The sequence below is a fragment of the Rhincodon typus genome, chromosome 4 (assembly GCF_021869965.1).
Source record: "Rhincodon typus isolate 14 chromosome 4, sRhiTyp1.1, whole genome shotgun sequence".
Classification (NCBI taxonomy): domain Eukaryota; kingdom Metazoa; phylum Chordata; class Chondrichthyes; order Orectolobiformes; family Rhincodontidae; genus Rhincodon; species Rhincodon typus.
In genome coordinates, this window is record NC_063335.1 from 7,259,567 (window position 1) to 7,286,853 (window position 27,287).

The window sequence follows — 27,287 nt, forward strand, 5'->3', positions numbered from 1 at the left end:
GGCTTTCAATTCATTATCAAGCATTTTGTTATGGTGTCCCAGACTAACTTCACACTTTTTGGAGTCTTAGTAGAGTCATTATTAAAGATTATTAATATAAAGCAGTAATCAATAAAGCCAGTTGGGAGTTGGAACTGCATAACTAAAACAATTGAATGTATCTGAGACCAAACTGGGATCAAACTGATGGGCTGAGTGGTTTCCTTCCAAACTATAACAATTTCATGATTCTGTGAATTCTACTTGCTTTGGTCAGGCCATACCTTGACTACTGCATTCAGTTCTGGTCACAGGAACATTGTGACCTGAATAATCATCTCAAGTTGGGGCATGGGAGTCCAGAAATTTCAGAGGAGAAACTTGCCCAACTGATGGGATCTTCAGTTGAGGGCAGGGGTGGAGTTGGGATCAGCACTGATGAACATCAGAGGTGAATGGGCAAGAAAAGGGTAGATGGAAGATAATGTGAAAAAACTGAGAGGTAATTCACTTTGGTAGGAGAAACAGAGGTGCAAAGAATTGCTTTTAATGGTAAGAGATTGAAAAGTGTAGATATACAAAAGGATCCAAGTGTCATTGTTGCTAACTCATTGAAGGCTAATGTCAGTGTACCAAGCTATTTGGAAGGCTAACGGAACATAGCCTTTTTTGCAAGTGGAATTGAGTACAGTAGTGAAGCCTTGCTTCAATCTTATTGGAGTTTGGTTATGCCATGCATCTGGCATGCTCTGTGCAGTTTTGGTCTCCTTATCTCAGTATATTAATATCAGACAGGCAGTTCAATGAATGTTCACCGGACTTGTTCCCAGGATGGTGGGAATATCCTATGAAGAGAGAATGGGCAAACTGGATTGGTATTCTCTAGAGTTTTGAAGAATGAGGTGATCTCATTGAAACCTACAAAATACTTAAAGGAATATACAGGTAAGATGTTTGGGGGAGTCTAAAAGCAGGGGGAATTATTGAAAAATAAGGGGTTGCCATTTTAGATCTGAGATGAGGAGAAATTATTTTAGGGTTCTGAACCTTTGGAATCCTCTACTATATAAGCTACGGAGGCTCAGTCTTTGGCATCAAAAGGAAGATATTATTTGAGTGGAGGCAGTTCAGAGAAGGTTCATCTGCATGATCCCTGGTGTAGAGGGATTGTCTTATCAGCAAAAGTTGGGATTCTACTCATTGCTTCTTCTTCTAAACTCCAATCTCATTGAAATGCTTAAGAGTTTTTGCATTGTAAATGCAGAGAGGATATTTCCTTTTCATGGGAGAGTCTAGGACTAGCGAACATAATCTCAGAATCAAGGGTGCCAATTAAAGACTGAGATGAAGAGGAATTTCTTCCCTCAGGTTTGAACGTCTTTGGAACTCCTTGTTACAAAGCCCTGTGGTGGCAGAGTGCTTGTATATATTTAAGGCTGAGATAGATTCTTGATCAATAGGGGAAATCAAGGGTTATGGGGAAAGGGCAGGAAAGTGGACATGTGGAATGGTCTCTTCTGAATTCTGTCTTTGTCACCATAGTCACATCTCTCCACTAGTCTGTATCTATTAAAGAAGTCATCAATGGAGTCTCCTGGCTGATAAATTCTTCTGTTTTAATCATGTTCTTTCAAGAATTTTTAGTTCTGATGTTGAAATAATTGTCAAAAGTTTTCAATAAGTCTTGGTGTGTAATAACATACTTTGCCTCTGAAATAAAGAACCGTGGACGCTGGAGATCTGGAATAAAAATAGAAATTGCTGAAGAAACTTAGCAGGTCTGGCAGTATCTATGGGGGAAACAGTTAGTGTTTTGAGTCCAGTTGTCCTTCTGCAGAACTGATAGTGATAATTAATACCATCATTTGCCATATACTGCCAATTCTGTAAAGAAATGTGTTTACTTGGTCAGCTTCATACTTTAATGTCCAGTTTAACAGCTGCTTCATACGTCAAGAATTGGTTTCTCCACAATGTCAAATTTGTGTCTCATTGAATTTCTTCAGAAATTAAACATTCTTGGCAATACTATTTCTGATGCCATGTTCTTTAGAGTTTTTTTCATTTTTGAAGTAAAGATGCTTCTCCTGTATTTTGCTGCTGTACTGGAGAGTTGTCTTACTTTTTTCAGCTTTAATGGAGGATTTCTACCTTTCGCAGTTTTTATTGGAGGATTTCCTGCTCTTCACTAGTGTCTATGAAAAAATGTTATATTAAACCAGAATTGTTCACTTCTTTATGCTGGCTAATGCTTAAACAACTGCATTCGTGATTTCCTGACTCTGCTCCAGCTTCTTTCTTCTTCAGTTTAGTCTACTTTTGTTTAGCTGTCCTTCATGGCATCCATCATTATGGCAGAGATATCCAATCTGAACTGCAACTTATTTTTTAAGTTCTCACCCTTTCAACCTGTAAGGAGGGAGGCAAAGTTTTAAACAATAGGCCAGCTAGCCTAACAAGTGTCATTGGGAAAATGCTGGAATTCCAGAGGAGGAGCAGTGGGACGGTTAGTTTAAGAACCAAGATGTCTTGTGTGTGGTTTAGAATAACACTGATAGCATGAGGGTCAATTTCTATTCTGGTTGAAGTCAACTTGGGGATTGCATCTTCACTCTGTCCTGTAGTAAAATCATGGCATTAAGCTGTAGGTCAGTGACTCTTGGAATAATTGAACATGGGTGTTATATGTTTGGCCAGTTGACTCTGATTGTTCGAGGTGTTGCCATTAAGAGGGCAGCAGGGAACTACAGGCTGCCATACTTTTAGGTTATTCAAAAAAAGTAGAAGGTTTGAACATAGTCCTTTTAGTCGCAGAGAATCCATCCCCTTCTATGAACAGATGTCACTTCTATCAAGTGCAATGAGGCACTTACAAGTTTGACTAATTATCTAATTTGTTGTTCAGTAAGATCTAATAGCAGGTATTTTAATTTGGGTTTTGCAAATGTGGGCTGGTTGAGTACAGTCTGTACTCTACCTAACACGGATAGCTTCAGGAACATGTTTAATTCAATCAATCGAATGGTAAGTAGAACAGGTTAAGCAAGCCATTTCCTATGCCTGCTAGGCAGTGGTGATGCAAGTGATATTTTCCAGGATGCAGTTGGCAGTTCAAAAAGATGTTATGTTTACACAAAATTGAACTATATTGTACATGAATTTTACTGCCGGTGTAATGCAAGTTAGATCAGCTGATTAAATCAAACAACACAACCATTTGGTTGTAATATGCAGTGTGCAACTGTACACAACCAGGGTGTGCTTGCAAAACTCAAAACAAATGTCTTCTGTTGGATGCCATTCCACAATTGGGCTGCACTTGCTGACAATCCTGCATGTTCTAACAGTTACACTAATAATCAATTTAGGATAATTAGTTGAGCTGATAAGGTGATTCATTTATGCTTGCCAAGAGTGACCATTCATATGCAGGGGCTGGTTTTCTGTAAATCAAATATAAATGAGCTTGGCATTAAAAAAAAATTACTCTAAAGCATGTGGTGCTTACAGTTCCCCATTGGCTGAATGTTGCTATTTAGAAAGTAATCAGAATTGACTTGCCAACTATTCAGCACTGTTTTTTAATCCAGTCTCATAAACTGATGTGACCATCTAAAATTTGGTATTCTTGTGTTTTGCCCTGATGAACGCAAGACAAAACAGCTTTGACAACATCTCTACTTTCAGCAATATTTGAGTACTGTACAGCTAATTTACTGCATAAATGATTCAGACTTGGACCAAAATAAACAAATTAAGTCATTAAAAGCACATCCAGTAGAAGTACTGACCATTGATAGGAAACCCATATGCGATAAATTGCCAATTTTCCCTCATCATTTCAACAGAACAATTATATATTTAGTGGTATCATCTTTTGTACATTCTTTTTAGGGTTTATCTGTCAAACTCTTGTAATCTTTTGCAAAACAAAGATTATGGCAAAGGAATCAATGTTTGTGACTCAAGAGCAAGATAATAATGTTATATACAGTTTATTGCCAGTGTATGCACATTTGAAAGCACATAACTATAAATACATCAAATAATACAGTGTAAACCAATTTACTATTCACGTAACACTATATCCTTGATGTAGGTGCTAAAAAAAGCCAGTAACAGATTTGCTTAAAATCTTTAAATACATTTCTACAAATTTTTCATTAAACAAAAAAAAGGCAACTCCCTAACAGCAGCAAAACAACAGTCTGATCATGTTTTGCTTTCCCAGTGAGATTCAATTTTACCAGATGCCTTCACTTTAGTTTTGGACTTTACAAATCCAGCTCCACGAGCATCACCATCACAGAACAACTGGCAACAAAACTATTTCCAGTATCGGCTTAGGACTATCATTGAATGTTAGTCATTACTCAACCAGGTAAAAGTAGTAGACCTTTTTTTTAAAGAGAAAGTTACAATAATAGGATGAAAGAATATCAATTTGCAATAAGAGGTAGAGAGAACACTAATGTAAGGTGCTGACATCTCCACAGTGATCCATCTTCATCGTTTTCCCAAATGGGCACTGTCAATATTTTATGACCTTAATTTACTGTATACATATATTAGCAACTGATGTTAAGCTTCCTGGAATATTTAAACAAAGCCATCACAGACAAGTAGGTCAGTAGCATCATTACAATTGTCGTCTACTTATTTAAAGTTACTGCTGAGGCAAAACTTGCCACGTAGGCTTTTCTACCTGATGAACGTGTTCATTTAACGAGAAATTTAGAAACACATACTAAATATAAACAAGTTACATACTGAGTGTGCTTCTGTAGAGCACTCCACTCCGATGCAGCCTGTTTGAAGAAGGGATGATGACACGTGTCCATTTTGTAAAGGTACAAATCTCACGCAACTTGTACCTATCCACATAAACCTACTACTGAGAAACAGGACACAGAGATGACTCGCTGCTGCTCAGGAATGCTCAGCTCTTGTAGCTTTCTTCAGTTTAACTTGCATTACTTTTATTGAGCGAACAACAGAGTAAATCAGTGAACAGACAAATGACACTGGCAAAACCAGACAATTCTAGCCCCAGCCCTTGCACAAACATGAAGTTACAATCCCTAAAGTTTTGTTTTGACAGCATGCACCCAAAACAAGGCAGTTTGTTACTGCTTCAATCTGGTTCTGGTCTGACTTACTGGAGGCGTATCCTTTACCAATGATTTTTGATACCTAACCAGAAGTAAATTATGAAGTAAAAGGAAATTGTAATGCTGCTTTAGTAGCAAAAACACTTTTCTGAAGCTTAAAGCATTCCTTTTTAATCATAATTAGCATTTTATTTATATAACTGTAACACTGGTAAACATTAATTAGAAGAAACACAGAGGAGTCTGAGTGAGAAGAATTGATGTGAGTTTTATCTGAATTGACTAATACTGTTTCCTGTGATCTGGAATAAATTCTGGTGCAACAGTCACATGCAGGCTGAGGGAAGTCATTTGTTGTATACAGCTCTGATGAATCAAGTTCCAAAGAAGAGTCTAATCTTGAAAAACTGGTTGTTCTGTTCCCATTAGACCCATTTTAAAAAGCTGCTATCTCTAGCTTTGACCAGTGAGATCTGACGCTGAGCCACTTGTGCTGGAACCAGTTTGTGCACGTTTAATGTACAAGTTTAACAATTTCATCTGAAACACAAAACAAATTTAAGCATGTTACTTTTTAAATATATGGGATTTAAACAGGACTACAAATACTATATGCAGACCAACAGCAAAAATCATAGATTCTGTGGAAAAACCATGAGCCAATAAATCATAAAATGAATAGGTTCTAGTAATATAATCAACTGGAATATGGAGATATGAATATGGCTTTTAAGTATTTGTATAAGATAATAAACATTTCACATTGTGTAACTATTCCAAATGTCACAAATTTAAGAATAAAATAAGGAATGGAATTCACAAAGATTGAGGCTGTTAAGATGATTAGCATTCAAATTATTTCACAAGGGCCACAAATGTTTTGTTTAAATATTTCATACAACACACGAATCTCAAATATTTCTGGCACATTATTACCTTGTTTGAGTGATATAAGGTAACTGTACATATTATAGTAACATTACATTACTTTCTAACAAATATGGCATTCTAATCTACACAACTGGCAACCAATGTGGGTTATGAATTACCACCTGGAATCCTTTATGCTCATGTAGATTGTTATTAAATGGATTTAAAGTATAAAACGATCATAATGATCAATCTACTCTATTGAACAGAGTTAATATTTCGAGTCTGAAACAACTCTCCTTCAAAGGTGTTTTGAAGAAGTCAACTTGGACTCAACCTATCAGACTCAAAACGTTAATTCATTCTCCAGATGCTGCCAGACGTGCTGAATTTCTCCAGCATTTACTGTGTTTGCACAGTAGCCCCTCTCCCTTTTTAAAATTTATATCTATGTTTGTTTGTGTGTTTTATTTTTTATTTTATTTTTATTATTATTATTCTTATTATTTCATTTTTATATTATTTTTTCTCAGGGTTAGCAGATAAAAATTCTCTTTCTTTTATTGTAACACATAGGCCTGTACAGTCTGGCCTTTCTCTGACCAAAAACATATGTTCTTTTCAGATACTAACCTACAAATTACCAAGTTTGTTGAATTCAATTTATTTCAGTTAATTTAGCATTAGAATCACCGCACTGTCTGACTGGGTTTCCAAAAAGAATACAATGCTTTTCAACATACCTCCACGGGAGTTGGTTGAAGGGTTTATTCATTCAGCCATGTAATTTAGACAGCTTTGGAAATTTATATGCACAGCAAGAGGCCATTTGGTTCATGATGTATGTGTCAGCCAAAGAGGAGCCATTCAGTTACTAGATTTTTGTCTCTAGCCTTATAGATTATGGAACTTCAAATACATGTCTAAGTACTTTTCAAACTTTGGGGTTTCTATCTATACCATCATTTCAGGTAGGGCATTCCACATTCTCCTCAAAATCCCTATAACCACTATTTAGATCACCTCATACTTCTACACAGAAGTAATTCGTTCAAAAATGCTGAAATAATTACATTATGAATTCCTTCATTCACACTCGTAATAGAAACTGCCAATGTAAATGTGTCACATTGCAGTACCTAAAATGGAGCATAGGAGTGTAAATATCTTATGACACCTGTGTGTACAGTTTCCATCATAAATGGGGATGCTGGAATCCACGAGGTTGGTAAACTGCATACAGACGTAGAAATTTGAATTTACAACCAAGGAATATGAAGAAAGATAAGTTGTGACTTTTGCTTTATGCATGCTTTCAAATTCTTGAGTTTTCTTTTGCCAATATCATCCACTGAAACATAATTGTCAGCCTGAAAGGTTACCACACAGTTTAAAGAAAATTATATAAACTGCAGTAGATTACTTAGCTTGAATTGCTGATGTGGTATGTAGCTATATCATTGAGTACAGAAAACTGTTTTCAATTTAAGTAATAACAAATTAAAGCTTTATAAAAAAAGTGCAAAGATAAAAGTTTACCTTACTACCAGTGAGTTGACCAAGGTGGGGTTTAAGATCTTCACCAATAACTGAATAGATGGCTACAAGGCAAAATACACTGGCTTTCCGAACACTGCTCTCTGTATTGTCATAACCCTGAAAAAATACGAGAATTATACAAATTATTCAGAAATGCTGATGAAGGGTCTAGGCCTGAAATGTCAGCCTTCCTGCTCCTATGATGCTGCTTGGCCTGCTGTGTTCATCCAGCTCTACACCTTGTTATCTCTACATTCAAGGAGCTTTGAATGATGCTGACCATAGCCACCATCATTTCCACTTTTATTTCCTTCCAACAACCTAGAATACAGTCTAATTCGTCCAAGTGACATTTTCTATTTGAGTGCTACCAACCTTTGAAAAACTCTTCATCCATTTCAGTCCACACAATTTATCTACTACCTCTCCTTTTACTGCTACAATGGCAGCATACTCTTCTTTTGTGAATACAACTGCAAAATACTTGTAGCAGCTCAGCCAAGCCCTTTGGACGGCTAGTTTGTTTCCAAAGTGGTCCCATCCTTCTGTTTAACAACCTTTTTACTCTTGAAAAGTATTAAATGTGCCCTTTTATGTTTTTTTACACACACTCTTTTCCCCTCTTATTTCCCTTTGGTTGTAAACACAATCAAATGCATTGGGAGAACATCCAAATCATAACATCCTTCCCCCAATTCAAGAAGATATTCTACACATCACATAAAACTATAAATTCAAATAACTGCTACTGCAGATTTAAATAGAACAAAATATGAACTATGGGTAATCCAACGGTTCAACAGTGAAAAGTTAAAAACTAGAACCACAGAGTAGTTAACATAGTCCATTTATCTTAAGCTCTCAAAATGGGACCTGCGGTTCTCTGAAGGTTTTTAAAAAGTTCCTGCTGGTGTGTGAAATAATCTCTCTAGTGGTCAATGGAGAGGAAAACACAATAGAGAAAACATGACACTAGAGTTCACATTTATGCACCTTTCCTTGCCATGGATTTCAACGATGTGTCATGAATTTAGTTCAAAAAGGATAGGAGTTACTGGGAGTAAGAAAGAGAAGTGACAGGTCAGCTCCTGCTGTAGTCCCTGGATCTTTCAATCTGGAATCAGAACAGAACTTTGATTTCACAAATCTGCAAGAAATCAGCAAACTGGCATGTGGGTCAGAGCCAGGACTGTGTGAATTTTCCTGAAGCAACTAATTAGTGGTCAGAGATGTATAATTAAAGACAGCAAGTAGATTTTTAATGCTTGCACTTCTTCCACTTTGGAAGAAGAATGTAAATAATGGAGGATACCCTCAAATGGAAGTTAACTTTCTCTCCAAGTTTTCTAAGGCTTAAATTGAAAGATTGGTTTGTAGCTAGGCTATCAGATGGTGTGTCTTTGTATATGTGGTGGTGGTTTGTGGAGGTCAAGTGACTGGGGGAGTGTTTAGGGACCTCTGCATATGATGACTTGTTCTTACCGCTGACAGGATAATTGCAGTTGGCCTCCTTTAATTGACCTTAAATGACCAAAGACTGGCCATATTGGCTACCAGCTATGCTCAAGTAGGTAACCCTGTCATTCTCATTGCACTTCCTACACCCCACACACATCAAAATTACATCTACGAAAAGGTTAGAGGTGGAAATGGAGGCAGAGAGCTGACAGATCAGCTGACTGGGTGATTTTAAGCTCCCACCCATTTTTGATTCTGGTCCCAGCAGGAGGTAAAAATATAGCACAGGCAGTGAGCAAATGTTGCCTGACTTATTGAAAAATTCCAGTTTTCTCAATTTATTTTCAATTTCTCTTCTTCGTTTGATTCTTGAAATTGTGGAAATGCTGATAGTTGAACTTTCTTGAATTTTACCAAAATGCCACAATAATGTAAATCCCTTGCATGATTAAATATCACTAAGCAACTGAATGCTAGCTTCAGTTTAATCTGTGTTAGAGGGTGGAAACATAATGACACCTGGGTGCAGGAAGACGGGGGCATGCATAAAGCAAATGGAGAAGATGGAGCAGAGGGAAAAGGGATACCTGGTAAGAGGGAGGCAGGATTGCTGAACAAGGATGAGCATAGCAAAGTGCCTTGGGAACTGAAGACAGAAATATATCAACTTTAATAATGATGGGAATACAGCTCAATTAAATAGAAACACATATCCAACACACTTTTTTCAAATTGTCCAATTCTAGGTTAGATTCAAACTACAAACTTATCAAAATTTTCTGATTACTTCACATCGAAAAGGCTTCAGAGCATTAACTTTGAAAATCCACGATTCAATTTAACACTTGTAATTGATTTATCTATGGTGATTTAAGTTAATGTACTGAGTCTAAGTATGAATTATTTATATTTACAAACTAATGATCGCTACATACCATTAACAGACCAGGAATAATTTCAGGCAACAATTGATTCAGAGTCTCCTTATGGACTCTCTCTATGATCTTGGTTTGCATCTTAATGGCTGCCAGGTTGATTGGACATTCTGCAGTCTGGATAATAGGACAAAGCACTTTAATACACTGTTCAGGGTTGATGGATGTAGCCAGGGCTGTAGCAGCTTCTTCAGCAGCTCTTACCACCTAATGAAATAATACCCAGATGTTAGAATTCCACAGCGCATCTCAGTGAGCATAAGTTTGTTTTCATCTGTATAGAAATGGGGGGAGAAAATCAGTGAGAAATGGGTATAAAGCCCTGGGAAAATTGAAAGTGATCCCGATTCATAATAATGTTCCTGTCAATGGGCAGCATGTTGTTTCTTTGCTTCTATAGATTCCTCTTGTGCTGGATACTCTTATTCTAATGACTTAGCAGGTTGCACTATTCCATTGTTAAGTTGGCAGCCATTTGGTGTGTGATAACTGTTTATTTTACCTCTTGATTGTCCCTTGTTCACTCTGCCTATATTCAACTGTTCTCTAGATAATTTAGCTGATATTACAATAATCATGTTGAGGTCTCATACTACAATTTCAATGAGTTTTATTGGACAGACTTACTGCTTCTTAAAACAATTGTCACATTTTGTATTTAATTATATCCCAATAACACAAAGATCAGTGGTACATGTCCAGCTGGGCAGATCAATTCTACTACTCAATCATAATAAAAAGGTTCATAAAGAGACCAAATCTTAGTTAAAGTGTAATTTTACATTAAATATTTTAAGAGGCATTTTTCAACATTTTGTAATATATTAGTTCTTCAAACTATTTTCCTCGTGTTAACATATTACTGTGACAGCCTGATGCAGCACAGGACTCCCTCATGGACTGCAGTGGTTCAAGAAGGCAGCTCACTGCTGCTTTTCTCAAGGGTGCTTATGGACAGGCAATAAATGCTTACCTAGCCACCAATGCATACACTCTATGGACAAATTTTTAAAACATTGCATTCTGAATTTTGCAAGGACAGGCTGACGGAGTCCAGTCAGTATTTTACCTCTTATGGACAACTGAGGGGATGTGCTGTTTAATGCATCTGCCAGTTGTTGGGATGAACAGCCTGTGTACTGCACTGCAGTGGCACTGACATTCAAATTACTCTTTTGTGTGGCAGGCAGAACAATTTTTTTTAACAACAGCATCATGTTCATAGAAAATACAAGCATTCTGGTCTTATATAGTAAGAGCACGAAATACTTAACTTCATATGTTGTTCATATCTCCTATCTTCATATCTCCTACAAGATAGATCTGATGCTCTATTATGATAGTGATCAAATAGCTTGGGCCCTATTTATGAGATTGTCAGCAAGGCCAATTTAGTAGCACACGGATTTTGGTAATCCCAGTTTGTTTTTGGACGAGTGGAAGCAGGCTTGTCATTGGCAGTAGTACGGAACCCCTTGGAGACAGTAAGAACTGCAGATGCTGAAAGCCAGAGTCAATAGATGTGAGGCTGGAAAAACACAGTAGGTCAGACAGCATCCAAGGAGGAGGAAAGTCAAAATTTTGGGCTGAAACCCTTTGTCAGGACTCTACATCCAAGTACTTAATAGACATTATACATTTACCTACTAATGAGTCACTCAGGTAAGCTGTACATGTTTACATTATGTTGATACATCATGAACAATCTAGGCATGTCACCATTCTTTGAATCTATTCATTGAACTTGTGACCTTAGCAACTTGTGTGACCATATACAAGATTTTTGCATTGATTATTAAGATACTAAATTTATAGAAAATATTTGACAAGTAATAAAATAACTGTATTCCACTGTGCATCAAGTAATTGTCAGAGGTAATATATATGAGCATGTAATAACCTATTAGACAAAGAAAATCTTGAAAATAGAATTGAAGTTCATTCACACAATGTGTGTGAAATACTTTGTAATTAAATGAACATGACTTTTTCTTAATCGTTCATGCTAGATTAGCGACATAGACCAGCATTAACTGCCCAACCCTGATTGCCCTGGAGAAGATGGTGATGAGCTGCTGTTTTGAACCACTTCAATCTTTGGACTGTAACAATACTATAGTGCTGTGGGGAAAAGTTTGATACAATTGAGCAGCTTGCAAGCCTTTTCAAACAGAAGTTAACTGTAAGTGGTCTGGAGTCACATGTAAGATCAGGTAAGTTATGCAGTTTTCCTTACTAAAGGGCGTTAGTGAACAGATTTTTTTACAACAACTGAGAGTGGTTGTATGGTTGCCTTTTGACAAACATTTAATTTCAGATTTTTTTTGTTGAATTCAAATTTCATCATCTGCCAAGGTGGGATTTAGACCCATGTTTTGAAACATATCATTCCATCTTCATGTAATGAATATAAACCATTATTTAAAAAGTTGAATGCATAATCTATACACTTACTATTTTGCAGTTACATAATTTAAATATATATGCTGTGATATTATCTGCACTGTCTAGTAAAATATGTGTGTCTGAAACAGTGAAAGAGGGTCAGTTCTATTATTTATGTATTTTGAGAATCTTGTAAAATATTGCTTAGGGTAAAATTAGCACGTGGGGGTTTGACCTGATGTCAGGAGACGTCATGGGGTCCAGCACTCTCACTTTTGCCACAAGCTTTGAGATGTGAAACAGGGTAATTTGCAGGATGGATATGACTGGGTCTATTATTGATTCCAGTGCTTAGCTGAATGTTAGGTGATCCAGCCAATTAAATTCTTTTTGCTTTGTAGGGGTTTGGTATAACAAAGATTTAGAGGGCCATTTCAGATTCAACCACATTGCTGTGGTTTTGAAGTCCCATTAAAGCCAGACCGTGGAAGGACAGCAGTCTCCTAAAGAATATTAATGAACCATGTGAAGTTTTAATGATAACTGATGACAGTCCAAATTCATGATTACTAGGAATGGCTTCTAATTCCAGATTTAAATTTTTCCAGCTGCTGTGATATGATTCAAATGCATGCCCCAAGGCATTAGGCATTTCTGAATTAGTAGTCCAGAGACATTAACAGATCAGTCATGAATGGCAAATTAAGCTCAATGAGCAGCATGGTCTACCCCTTATTACTTATGAACATAGCACCAATTACAAAGGCATAGCTTAAATTGCTTCTAACATGTTTTGGGCAGACAAAGCAATTGCACAAAACTTTGCTTCAGTGGGAGATAATGTAAGTCAGTAAATACAAGCGATAGGTGAACAGGACTTCATGTCAATAAGAACGTGCACACAGACATGGCTCAATAAGAATCAGCATAAATGAAATTGATCAGAATATTATCACTCTAATTTAGATTAGGCCGTGTTTATTTGTGGCAAGGTCAAAAATCACACAACACCAGGTTATAGTCGAAAAGGTTTGTTTGAAGACACAAGCTTTTGGAGTTTCGCACCTTTTTCATGTGTCAGTGGTGTTGTGGCACAACACCAGGGGGAGCATTTCCTGCACAGCTGCAGTTGCAGTACAAGAGTTAGGGTGTTTAAAGTGAGGGATGCTTTTGTCATGCGCTTCTGCTTTCTGTTGCTGAATTAAGAGTTTTTGAGAGGGTATAGAGGTTGGAGATTACAGAGATAGAAAGAGGCATGTCCATGGAAGACTTTTCAAACAAGTATGAAAAATGTAAATGCTTCAGTGGGAGATAATGTAAGTCAGTAAATACAAGGGATAGGTGAACAGGACTTCATGTCAATCAGAACGTGCACACAGACATGGCTCAATAAGAATCAGCATCAACATTTGTTTTTAGTGACTTGGGCAGTTCTAGTTGATAAAGTATGCAATTTTCTGCATGTCCCACTACAGTATCACCATTTTCATTAATGCATGAATTTCAGCTAATTTAAAAATGTTCAGAGACCAAAGAATCCATTCAGCAAATTCAAGGTGAACCAAAAACAATTCTACAGTTAGTGGTATAAAAAATTACAATTGTTTCTTTTTTTGTGCATTTATAACTGTCATTTCCAAGATTTCCACTTTAAGGACTGTGCTATACCAACGTTCTTGTTTGGACTAATAAAAATATTGCCCAACCATTTGATGTGTTCTGCAAAAGAATATTTTAAAGATTGTAGGTTATCAATGCAGTTGTAAACACCTTTTGCTCAATGATCAGTTACAAAAATGCTTGCAGAAAAACATTAATACATATTAAATTGGCTTTTCCTTCAGCTTCCAAGAAAGAAAGTGAACAACCAACCTCTTTTTGAGGATCTTTGTGAGCTTCCAATGTCCTTATGATAGTAAGTTCTGCATAATTTTTGAATCTTTCTGGCTGATGCTTTAAAATTTCCTTTAAAACTCGTAGTGCCAATGCTCTGATTGTATGCTGTAATGCCAAGAAAGAAGAAACTCAAAGTTAACAAATCTTTCATTATGTAACTTTGAAGACAATTGCAAAAAGGGTAATAGAAATAAATTTCGCAAAATGTAAAGTTCTATTTAACAAAAAAAACTGATCCAACCCCACCCATTATTATGGCTATTGGAAGTACAAGATATGTTCCAGGTGGGTGCCATTTGTCTAAAGAGAAAAGGAATATCAAAGACCTTAATGTATATTCATATTTGGCTTAATTAGCTGACACTGTGTACGTAATAAACATTTAAACAAATCAGTACCAAGCAGAGGATGTTTAGTCTGTGAAATTCTACTGATTTACTTATGGCAGTTCAACTGCTTCTTGCATAACCCTGAAGTTTATGCCAATTATCTTTCTTGGTAATTTATTCCAAATATTTAGCACTATAAATGACATTTTCTCTGCCTGTTCTAAATTTGCTTTCTCCATATATCCATTGAATTTTCTGGTTCTATATCATTGGAACTCTGGATTAAAACTTTGGAATTGTCTTTTTTTGGTTTAATTATAGCATTTCATATACTTGTATGGGCCACTTTGTGACAAGAGTGCAAATTCTAAGTTTTAGAAGCTTTATGAAAAAAATGTCTTTCACATTAAATTGGACAACAAGAGTCCTATATTCTGTGTACTGGCTCCAGTTTATTTCACCTGCTGTGACCACAACTCAGATTTTACAGTCACTAACAACAAATATTGACTTTTACTTTATAAGATAACAAAGAACTGTGGCTGCTAGAATTCTGGAACAAACAATAACAGAACTTCCTGGAGAAACTCAGCAGGGTCTGAAGAAGAGTCACTGGACTCGAAACATTAACTCTGTTTTCTTTCCACAGATGCTGCCAGACCTGCTGAGTTTCTCCAACAATTTCAGTTTTTGACTTTTACTCTTTTATGCCTCTTTTAAAACTGCTTCACCATATTTTCTCTGGATATTGCAACAAGTATTATCTTCTATCAGTGGCAGCATTCACGCCCTTAAATAGAGGTAATGAGCTCAAGGACTGAAGCACACAACATAAGTCCAGATTGCAGGGCTAAAATGTCAGACATGACACTTCTCAAAAAGCACGTCAAACCATGGCTCCACAGACCTGTCAGATGGACAAATCAGGTCCTATGGCAATATTTAAAGATAAATGAGGTCTCCCAGTGTTCCACTTAAAATTTATCCTTCAATACCTTAAAAACAGATTAACTGGTCATTTATCTCATTATTATTTGTGAATAGTATGCAAATCAACTGCAAGGTTTGACTATATAAACGAATACATCAAAAGTACCAATAATAATAGAATCATACAGTACATAAGGCAGCCATTTGGCCCTAGTTGCCTGTCCTGGCACTGTTCAACAACTACCCAGTTAGTCCCACTTCTCTGATCTTTCCCCATAACAACACATTTTCTCCTTTTCAATGTACATCTCCAATCCTCTTTTGGAAGTTACAACTGAACTGGCTTTCTTCCACCACTCTTTTCAAGCAATGCACTCCAGATGATAACTATCAGCTGCATTAAAACATCATGTTTCTTTTTGGTTCTTTTGACAGTTACCTTAAATTTGTATCCTTTGGTTAAGAAACATCCTGTCAATTTCAACTCTCATAATTATTTGGTTAAAGACCAAAACTCTTTAAATCTCCAGGCAACTTTTGCTTTTAAATGAAATGGATGGATTTAATGGCCAAGGCAGTATATGCTACCATCCTGCCTGATGGTATCTCTGGATCAGTCAAATTCCAGAGTCAGACCTCGTCTGGTAGACCATAGGCTTTATTTCTACAATTTAGTTACCATGGTGGTGAGCCACTGAATATATTCACAAGAGCCTGCCAATGTATTTTTACATAAAAAAACCCTGCAATTGAAAAAAATCTCAAAGAGCAAAAAGAACGGATCAACACTTTCTCCCATCTACTATATCCTTTATATACGCTCAACCATTGTATCTTCACTCCAATTTCCTACTTAATTGATGAAGTTGATGAATTGATGAAGTTCATTTTCTTTTGGTGACTTTCTGCACATTCATCAAATTCAAACAGCTTAAAACTTTTTTCTACCTCTAACGCCCTAGACCCTAAAAACTAAACTGCCTTCTGCTGGTGTGGATCCTTTCTTTCTGAACAGGACCTACTTGTGCCCTTCTTCACCTGTTTTTCTTAGAATTGAAGAACACTTCAGCAATTACCTCACCAGATTGCTTGTCTCATCACATGATTTCTTGGAAATGTTGTTTGATTCCCTGCTGAAATAAATTGGTTTCCTACATTTCCAAAAACATTAGCTTATCTCATAGAACTAAAATCGAAATCCCATTTACCTTTCCCAATTTTCGAAATAATAATATAACAGAAACCTTTATTGCATCTCCCTATAGAAACGAAAAAGTATCTTCAAGAGGAATTCTCATTTTACAAACACAGAAAGCTAGCACACAGGTGGACCAGGTAATTAGGAAGGCTAATGGAATGCTGGCCCTTATTTCAAGGGGGACGGGGGTCAGAGTATAAGAGCAGGGAAGTTTTACTGCAATCGTACAAGTTACTGGCGAGACCACATTTGGAGTGTTGTCAACAATTCAGGGAAGGTTCACCCGGATAGTCCCTGGTATGGAGGGATTGTCTAATGAGCAAAGGCTAATCAGGTTGGGAACTCTACTCACTGGAGTTTAGAAGAATGAGAAGTGATCTCATTGAAACATATTCTCAAGGGACTTAATAGGGTAAATGCTAAGAGGATGTTTGCCCTCATGCTAGAATCTAGGACCAGAGGGTATAGTCTCAGAATACAGGGGTGCCAACTTAAGACTGAAATGAGGAGGAATTTTTTTTCTGTGAGTTGAATGTCTTTGGAAGCCCGTACCACAGACAGTTGTGGGGCACAGTATATTTATATAAAGTCTCTGTATATTTATCAGTAGGGTATGGAAGGAAATAAAAATTAATTCCTCCTAAAAGATTTCTTCCACTCATCTGACCACAGATTTACTGAGTTACTTATTAATCCAACTCTACATAATCGGACCAGTTTGTAACGTCCGAGTTTACTCTGTTAATTTTTTCTTTAATTTGCCCTTCTGGAAGACAATTGTATCATTAGCCAGCATCAGACTTGCTATAGAGTCTCTCAATATCTTTATTGGTTTGCGTCCTTGAATAAAGAATAAAGAAATACCTCTCGCTTTGAGATAAAAATATTCAGAATCTCCAGTCGTCTGATTCTCTTTATCAATAATTGAAAGAGTATTTGCTGGACTGTCTTTCCCTTCCTAGTAGGTTCTGAGGTTGCACACTCCACTTGTGCCACTGCTAGAACTTTAGTACCCATATCCTGTCCTGACATGCCCTTTTCTGAGTGTTCCTTGGGTGATCCTACTACTCAAATAGGTCTCCTGTTTAAGTTCCAATAATTAACTTTAGTATATCCAGTCATATTACAATGGAAGAATATTACTTTCTTTATATCGATTTTAGGTGCTAGCCTTTCTCCATTATTTTGGTATTCTTTTATTTGCTACATAGAACTAATTCTTTTTCCAACCCCAAATTTTCTATTCCTGCAATTTCCTTATTGATTCCCACGTGAACATTTCCCCACAAGTGATACAGATCATCGGTATCTGCCAGAACTGCCACTTCTCGGATCAGGTGCTCATCTAAGTCTTAAGAGTTATTGGCATACTATTTCAGAATTCTACTCTGATCATTATTTCTCTCTAACTTCAGTAATCAAGGCCATTGACTCCACAGTGTGTTTCATTTTCTCTTGCAAAGTCTACAGATGTCTGATTAGGTTTATTTCTGAAAGTCCTAAATTTTAATTGCTAAGCACAGGGTAAAGCTTATTGCATTAAGTACTGGCCTTTTAGCAGCTTCATGTTCTTCTGATTGCTCTCTGACACAGTTGCACAGATTCAAAGTTGTATGTAACAGGACACTGTAATATTAAGGTCCAAATATCTTTTGACTACTTCACCTTCCTAGCTATCTTTTCAACTGAGGAAAAATACCTTTTCACCCCATCTTTTGTAAATGTTGGCATTAAACACAGATTTCTCATTGAATCAAATCCCTCATTGGAATGAGAGTTATCCTCTGAATTACTGCCTCTTCTTTCTTCCTTTATTCTAAGTTTTCATGCAGATAAGTCATGTTATCTGATTTTTCTATCTCTTTGGAGTTCAAGCTTTTTAAATTCCATTTCCCTTTCCACTGATCTTTTTCTTTCTGCTCGCTTTTCAATTCAAACTTTCTTATTTTTTACTTCTCCTCCCTTTCCTTTGCTTTTTTCTTTTCATTCTTAATCCTTTCCACTTCATTTTTTCTTTATCCCAATTTCTCTTTTCTCTTTCTCCTCTAATCCAAGTTTTATTCGTTTCTATCTGAATCTTACATAATTCTAGAAATGGCATAACAATTTCAGATTTCCTTCCTTTCCGCTAATAATGCTGGGTAACATCCTTTCAAGATCATGCTTTTATTTCTACCTTCAATTTATCTGCTAACTTTTTCAGTGTGGCCTTAACAAAGATTAATCCATTGTTATATTTTCTACTCTAAGTTGTAGTACAGTCAAAACCTTTCTGAAAGTCCAAACTGTGCAAGATACTTCACAGCAATTCTCCAGTACATCCACTTTATTGTTTAATGGATTTTTGTCTTGCCATGAGCCCTCACTTTGTTATGATCCAAACAGATAATAACATGGGACAAGTCGTATCCCAAAGTGAAACCTGATTTCATGGACAACAAGTTTTAATTTCTTAATTTAGTTACCACGGAGGTCAGGCACTGAACACTGCCAATGTAATTGTAACAAATGAGCTCAAGCTTTTTTTATGCAAAGGGGAGTTTCTCCTTCTTTCCCTCTTGTACATAAACAAACACATTTGAAAAGATCTTAACATAAATAGCAAAAAAAGATACAGCCCTTCATCCATGAAATATCCTTTACAGGTACTCAACCCTAGTGAAGTATTACTCTTATTTTACTCTTGAATTGTAAAGTTGGACAGAGAATAACTGGTAGGACCCTGGGAAGCACTGAGGATCAGAAAGACCTTGGTGTGCATGTCCACTGGTCTCTTAAGGTAGTGGAACAGATCAATAAAGTGTTTAAGAAAATATACAGGATGCTTGCCTTTGTTAGCTGAGTCATAAAGTTTAAGAGCAGGGTGGAGATGCTGGAACGGTATAAAATGTTGGTTAGATTTTACTGTCACATGTACTTGAATATCTAGAGTATTGTGTGCAGTTCTCGAATTATAGATGGGATGTGATTGCACTGGAGAGGATGCAGAGGTGATTTTCCAGATGTTGCCTGGGCTGGAGAATTTTAGTTATGACGAGAGATTTGATAGACTGGAGTTGTTTTCCTTGGAACAGGAAGACTGAGGGGGATGCATAAAATCAGGAGGGTGACAGACATGGTGTTTGGGAACTTTTCCCGCTGGTGGACGGATCAATGACCAGGGGGCATAGATTTAAGGCAGGACATTTTGAAGGAATTTGAGGAGCGAAATTTTCAGAGGGTGGTGGAAATTTGGAATTCCTTGTCTGAAACCCTCTTAACCTTTAAGATGTATTTAGATGTGCACTTGTGATGCCATGGCTTACAAGGTCAAGTGCTGGAAAACAGGATTAGAATAGTTAGGTAGTGGTTGTTTTTGACTGGCATAGGCTTGATAGGTCGAAGGGCCTTTTTTTGTACCTCTTTGACTCTATGATGAAGGTATTAAAGAAAGGCAGTACATTAATCATGGGTGACTTTAAACTTCACATAGATTGCAATAGTCAGATTGGAGAAGGAACCGACGAGGAAGAATTCATACAGTGTATTCAGGACTGTTTCCTAGGACAATATATTGTGGATCCTATTAGGGATCTAGGCTTTTTTGGATCTACTGATGTTTAATGAGGCTTGTTTAATAGATGATGTCAGTTTAAAAGATTCCTTTGGAAACTTTTAAAGGGTAATACCTGACCATAACATGCTAAAATTTAGTATTCAGTTTGAGAGGGAGGAACTTGGATCATAATCAACTATGCTAAACTTAAATAAGAGTACAAAGGCATGTGGACTGGGAAAGGAGTTGAGCAGCAAAGATGATTAAGGTACAAACAGTGGCAGACATTTGAGGAAATATTTCATGACTCACAGCAAAGATATATTCCAGTGAGGAAGAAGGATCCTTAGAAGATGATAGGTCAACCATGGTTAACCAGAGAATTTAAGGATAGCAACATAAATTAAAAAAAAAATACAAATGTGGCCAAGATTAGTGGAAAGCCTGAAGTTTAGGAATATTTTAAAACAAACAAAAGATGATCAAAAAAAAGAGAATATAAACATTGAGTGTAAACTTGCAAGTAATACCAAGACAGACAGAACAATATAAAATATTATAGATACAAAAAAAGGAAGAGAGAACCCAAAATTAACATATGCTCCTTAGAGAATGGGGCTCAGGATTATCATATCAGCCATTCAGTGAATGGTGGAGTGGACTCAATGGGCTGAACAGCCTACATATCCACCTACATCTTATGGTCTTGTCAGAGTTCTCTTCTGTACTGCCACAGATAGAAAACTATTTTGTGGTGGTATACAACATGGCACACTAAACTTGAGTAGGGAATACTCCAAAAATTAAATCCTCTATGTCCTCTACTTATAACTGTCAAAGTCTCTACACAGCAAGAGACAAAAAAATTGCAGATGTTGGAATCCAAGGTAGATGAACAGGAGGCTTGAAGAACACAGCAGGCCAGGCAGCATCTGGAGGAAAGGGGCAGTCAGTGTTTCAGGTATTACCCTTCTTTAGGACTGAAAAAGGGCAATACCCAAAACATTGACTGCTCCTTTCTTCCAGATGCTGCCTGGCCTGCTGTGTTCTTCCAGCCTCCTGTTTATCTACTTCTCTACATAGCAAGTTCATTTTGTCAGCCTCATACTGCTTTTATGATGGTTTGATTCTTTTGACAGAAACCTTGATTGATAAGGTGCGTTTTGAGAAAGATTTTAAGGCATAGGTATCGATGGCATGGTAGATGAGATAGTTGAATGGTCTTACACTGAAACTGGTGATGGAGTGTGCAAGTCTGAGCAGACATATGCTGTGGCTGAGAAGTATAAAAGGTCAGAGTTGGAGAAGCACTAACTGCAGAACGGACTAAAGAGTTAGGAGATAGTAAGAACTGCTGATGCTGGAGTGTGAGATAACACAGTGTGGAGCTGTAGGAACACAACAGGCCGGGCAGCATCAAAGGAGCAGGAAAGCTGACGTTTCGGGTCGGGACCGTTCTTCTGCTCCTCTGATGCTGCCTGGGCCTGCTGTGTTCCTCCAGCTCCATGCTGTGTTATTAAAGAGTTAGGAGACTTAATTTCCATGGGAAATAAAACATATTTGGGAACAGTGCCCTGTCCTCCTTCCTAAATTGTTCATTTTCTGGCTTTACCCACACTCCATTCACCTTTTTCTCTTTTTCCCTGATCTTTGGTGTTTCACCTTTCTCAACTGCAGTTCAAAGAATCATCTATTGAGGTCCAATCTTCATGAAGTCAAAGCACTAATAATGGTACACAACCACAGCAGGAGATATCAGTTCTGTAAATTGTAATGACCAATTGTGACATACATTTGATGATGGAAGAGGAAAGTAAACATATTCTAAACATAACTAATCTCAATGGTAGATACCATTTAAATGAAAAATTGGTGTACAACAAAAGCAAAAGAAAGTAAATGGGAGAGAAGTGCACTTTGCAGCAGGTTGTGGTGGCAGCAAACTGGGAGTAAAGCTGCACCACTCCACACAGAAAGCTATGGTTGAAGGCATGTAATTCCACATTTGATGAGCTCTTGATCCCAGCTGGAAGTTAGTTGCTTTCCCAATAAAGGTGGAAAATGAAGAGCATAAACACTTTATGCACCTCAGTGACAAAATCCAAATCTACCGGGTCTTGCTGTTTATCCTCCAGTTCAGCAACACAATCTGAGGAAATGGGAGAACTATCTACAAACAGCACAACACAAATATATAGAAAGCACACAGAGACACATACCAAAATAGTTAATTAAAATAAAAAAACCTGAACCAACCTCTCTATCTCCAAGTGTCTCCAGAAGCAGCAGCAAAACAGTTTTGAAATGTTCGTCCCATACACCTAGTGATTCCTCTTGAATTGATTTCAGGAGTTCATACATCGCTGCCTTACGTTCTTCTATTCTTTCATTGTGATTAGAAAGTTCCTTCAGCAGCTCAGCAACCAAATCAGACTGGTCCAAAGAAGAATCTGTTTACAAAAGTTAAATAATTAAAAATGCCTAAAATTTTAATTTTTCAACATCATTGGTATTTTGAGAATAGAAAAAACTTGACATGATTTTTTGAAGCACAAAATTAATATTAGACCATTGGTATGGACCCCTAGTCTATTAGACCCTACCTCCACAACTTGAGCATGCTTTACTTCTCAAATAGGTCATAGTTGGTCTTGGATGGAATGTCACATATATGCCTTTGTCTTTATTCATTAATACAAAAATCTGTCATTCTCAGATATTAAATTTACAATTGATCAGCGATCAATTACAGTTTGAAGATGAGAGATCCCAACTTCTACCTGAAATGTCTCCTCGATTGCTATTGTATTTTGTTCTTAAATCAAACACCCAACGCATCTGAAGAAATTTTAAAAGATCAATATTTGTTGTGGAAATCAATTCATTTTTGGTAAGAAAATGGCATTTGAAACAAAACATGTGAAAGGTTTGAGTCTAACATTTGGATTGTATCCCTTGTCTTACACATTATAAAGAGGTGACATAGTTTCTGTAGAGCTACCGTGTTCCCCTTGATATTTTGAAAATTTTGATCAAACAATTCCTTCGCCTTCTAAATTCCAGGGAATACAACCTTAGTTTGTGTAATATCCTCATACCTGGACTCACAAGGGTGAAGCTATATATAGTGAGCCAGTACTTCTTCCATTGCCGATACATTTTTCCTACTGCTCATAATACTTAAGCCATGGTCTACTCAGAGCCGAAGCATAACTTTTACACCTTCATAAGTGAGTTCTTTAGATATAAAAGCCAGAAAATGAAGAAGGGTCTCGACCCGAAACGTCAGCTTTCCTGCTCCTCTGATGCTGCGTGGCCTGCTGTGTTCATCCAGCTCTACACCTTGTTACCTGAAAATTTGCATCCTTGTTTTCAAATCTCTCCATGACCTTGCACCTCCCTTTTCCTACAACCTCTTCCAACCCCACAAACTTCAGAAATATGTGTACTCCTCTAATTCTGACCTCTTGAGCCTTCCGCTTTTAATTGCTCCATCATCAGTAGTTGTGCATTCAGCTAACAAGAGCCTAAATTCTGGAGTTCGCATTGTAAATCTTCTGTTTCTCTTTCATTCTTTAGATAGGTTTTAAGTACTGTCTATTCAAATATCTCTAGATGCAAATGTAGAAAATTTACAGAACAGAAGTGAGCCACTTAGCCCATTTGTGTTGGCTGACAATAAGCTATCTGACCCAACTGCAGTTTCCAGCTTTTTGCCCTGTAGCCTTGTAGGTTATGACATTTAAGATGCTTATCCAAATATTTAATTGTAATTATGGTTTCTACGTTTACCCCTTTTTTTGAGGCATTGAATTTCAGATGCCACCCACGTTCTGGATGAATAGTTCTCTTAATCCTCTGCCAATTATTCTACATCCTTGAAGCCTGGCTATTTTTAAGAAAGATAAGCTCTCTTACTCCATTCTGTCTGCTCCTCTTGTAATTGTATACATTTATGTGGTTCATTGCCATATTTTGCCACACAACTTGCATTTGAAGCATTTGGGACATTTAATAACTATGGGTGCTATATAAATAAATAACTTGTTTTATTTGTTGAGGCATAGAGTTTCAGAATAGGGAGGTTAGGCTGGAACCACATAAAACTTTGGTTATACCACAGCTGGAGTACTGTGCACAGTTCTGGAATTCATATTATAGGAGGATGTGATGGCAATGGGAGTCCAGAGGAAATTTACCAGGATACTGCCTGAGCTAGAGAGTTTCAGTCACTTATGAGGGCAGATTAGATAGATTGGGGTTTTCCTTTGCACAGAGGAGCTTGAGAAGGAACAGACTGAAGATCACAAACTGCCATAGTGATCACTGAGCCTGTTAACTCTGTTGTGAAATGACTGCCTAAGCCAGTGTTCATTAAGTTGGAGAAGATCTGCAGACTAAAGTCTGGGACAACCACTTTCTGATATGACAATTGAGGATGAAACCAGGGTCACATCAACAAGTGAAATATCATATCAAGTACCCATTCATCAGTTCCATGCAATTCAGCTTGGGGACCAAGTGGATTTGCTAAATTGACCCAACATTCTTGCACCTTGTGGCACTGAGCATTAGTGCTCCAAAATACTAGCATCAGAAGAAGCATTCAGTTTAATCACTGGTTTATAAATGGCAAAAATGTGAAAAGTACAGATCAGTCATGCAAAGTAATCTTGCTGGCATCCATTCTGGAGAATGAAAAATCTTATCTGTTAATTCAGCTTCTCATTATATGGGAGGAGAAAATGGCTCAATTAAATTGATAATTCCCTGAAACTTTGGAATATTTCTTTGTTCCAATCATTATTTGTAGTTACCTAGTTGGGTGCTGTCATATTTTATAAAATGTTAGCATTGAAGGCTAAAATGCAGCTAATGGTAATGAAGAAACAATAAGATTAAGAAGTGTCAAAATATACAAAAAACAAGTTAACTTCATGTTTTTGTTCTACAATAAGATTAGCACAAAGGACACTTTGGAAAGAAAATCACTGAGGCATGAGTGCAGTCTTAAAGAACAGGTGCAAATATCTGTCCCTATCATTTTCCAGTTTGCAAAAAAAAAATCCAACAAATCCTTTCAGAAGTTCGTAGAGCACTGAGTACAGAGAGAACTGTATTAACTCGTGCTGTTATCACATGTTGAAAATTGCATCTGCTAGACAAAATGTTTTGTCAACGAAGTATTACCTGATTCCATGTTTGCGGTGCTAACATGTCAACATACAGATATCAAATACTGGTACAGCACTTTTACATGCTGACATAATTTTCATTCATTATGACCTTGAAAGAAACCCAGTTAAAACTAGATATTTATATATGTACAACACACCAAGTATACTGCTTGTATTCATGAAGACAAACCAATGAAGTATTAATTTACTATTCAAAATATTTATTCTCAATGTGTACCAGGGATACATTAATCCACTGAAGCAATAAAAATACTTCCCTCTAAGAGTTACGTTTACACAAACGTATCACACACTATGAGTAATCTTCTAAGCACAGAACATTAAAATAACCAACATATCAATACAATCTTTCAATTTGTTCTAACAGCTCTTCCAGATTTGTAGCTTATAATGGTAATTCTCAGCAGAATACTGCAAAAATAAGGCATTGACTATCAACTCCAAAGTTTGGATCATCACCTTTCACAACAAGTATGCAATTATTTTTCACAAGCCTCACTTTGGAAAAAAAAGTGGTGCAATAGAAAATTAAAAGATACATTGTTGAGAGGGTTGAAAGGTTGAAACAAAATATTTCAGATAAGAACTATTAGGGTTTGAGGGTTCAAGGAATTAAGAAATATAGGCAGATTTATTCAAAAAATATCCCACAACTTTGAAAGATATAAACTTGACAACATGGATGTCAACTCACTTTTCTTAAACAAGCTCCTAAAACCACTTTGTCCTTTATGCACAACCAATACAACAGCACTTTTTGTTCCAATTCAGAACAGGTCAAACGAAGTGTTTCCAATATGTGCTAAAGATGACTACCAAAACATTTTTCTCTTCTAACTGGATTATGCAGCAACATCACCTCAATGCAAGATCTACATCTAGAAATGTCTCCTACATGAACTCATGTGAGAAAACTAATTAGAATTGTTATTTTTTCTAACTAAAAGATTGGACTTTAAAATAAAATTGTTTTTCTCATCTAAAGGTTGCAGGATTGCTGGTGCGGGGATGGATAGTGATAATAAAGATAAATATTATGATGCTGAAGATTTGAAAAATGTTGGAGAAGTTCAAAAAGTTTGGCAAGATCCATGTGGAGAGAATCAAATTAATGTTTTGAGTGCAATTTCTTCTTCAGAACTGATGTGGAAAAGTCTTGGATTTTATACTAAAAAGAGGCAAAAGGAAAAGTGAACATGGTATGATCCCAACAAAGATTAATTAAGTTGGGCTGGCAGCATCTGTGGAGAGAAAAACACAACTCTTGGAGCCCAATATGAGTTCTCTCCCAAATTCTTGTCTCCACAGATGTTGCCAGACCAGCTGAGAGTTTCTCCAGCAGTGCCAGAGGGGTCCCGACCCGAAACGTCAACTTTCCTGCTCTTTCGATGCTGTCTGGCCTGTGTGTTCCTCCAGCTACACACTGTATTGACTTGATACTGAAAAAAGTTCCTGCTTCAATAGGGCTGCCATTATCTACAAAGGGAATTCATGAAATTAAAGGTCCTCAAGAGACTGCAACAGAACAACTGCCTGTTTCAACGGGAAAGACATCCTCCAGGAGAGATATCCAAGAAATTAAAGGTCCTCCAGTTTAAAGGTATTTTCAGATGTCACCACAAGATTGTGGGCAAACAGTGTCAGCTTCAAATGCTAGCTCATTGGACATAACCGAATGAAATCTCCTTTGAATTCCATGATTCCAACATAAAAGCATTGGGTCTGATTCTATCCATTATAAAAAAAAATTGAAAACATTGGGAGAAACTCAGCAGGCCTGGCATCATCTCTGGACAGAGAATGAGAGTTGACATTTTGAATCCAGTGACTCATTCAGAACTGAAGAAAGGTGGAAAAGTCATGGGTTTTATGTTGTTGACTGGGGGAGGGGCAAATGGAACATGGGGGCTGGTTGGAAAGATTG

General features: G+C 37.0%; 1 protein-coding gene across 1 annotated transcript; it reads right to left on the minus strand.

Moving 5' to 3' along the window:
* Nucleotides 1-3,950: 3,950 nt before the first annotated feature.
* Nucleotides 3,951-22,983, minus strand: LOC125482968 (CLIP-associating protein 2-like). Its single transcript, XM_048596100.1, has 5 exons — nt 22,422-22,983; nt 14,150-14,278; nt 9,893-10,099; nt 7,500-7,616; nt 3,951-5,630 (listed from the first exon to the last, which is right to left on the minus strand). Exons 1-5 carry the CDS (start codon nt 22,524-22,526, stop codon nt 5,544-5,546), a joined length of 645 nt encoding a protein of 214 aa, XP_048452057.1. The 5' UTR covers nt 22,527-22,983; the 3' UTR covers nt 3,951-5,543.
* Nucleotides 22,984-27,287: the final 4,304 nt, after the last annotated feature.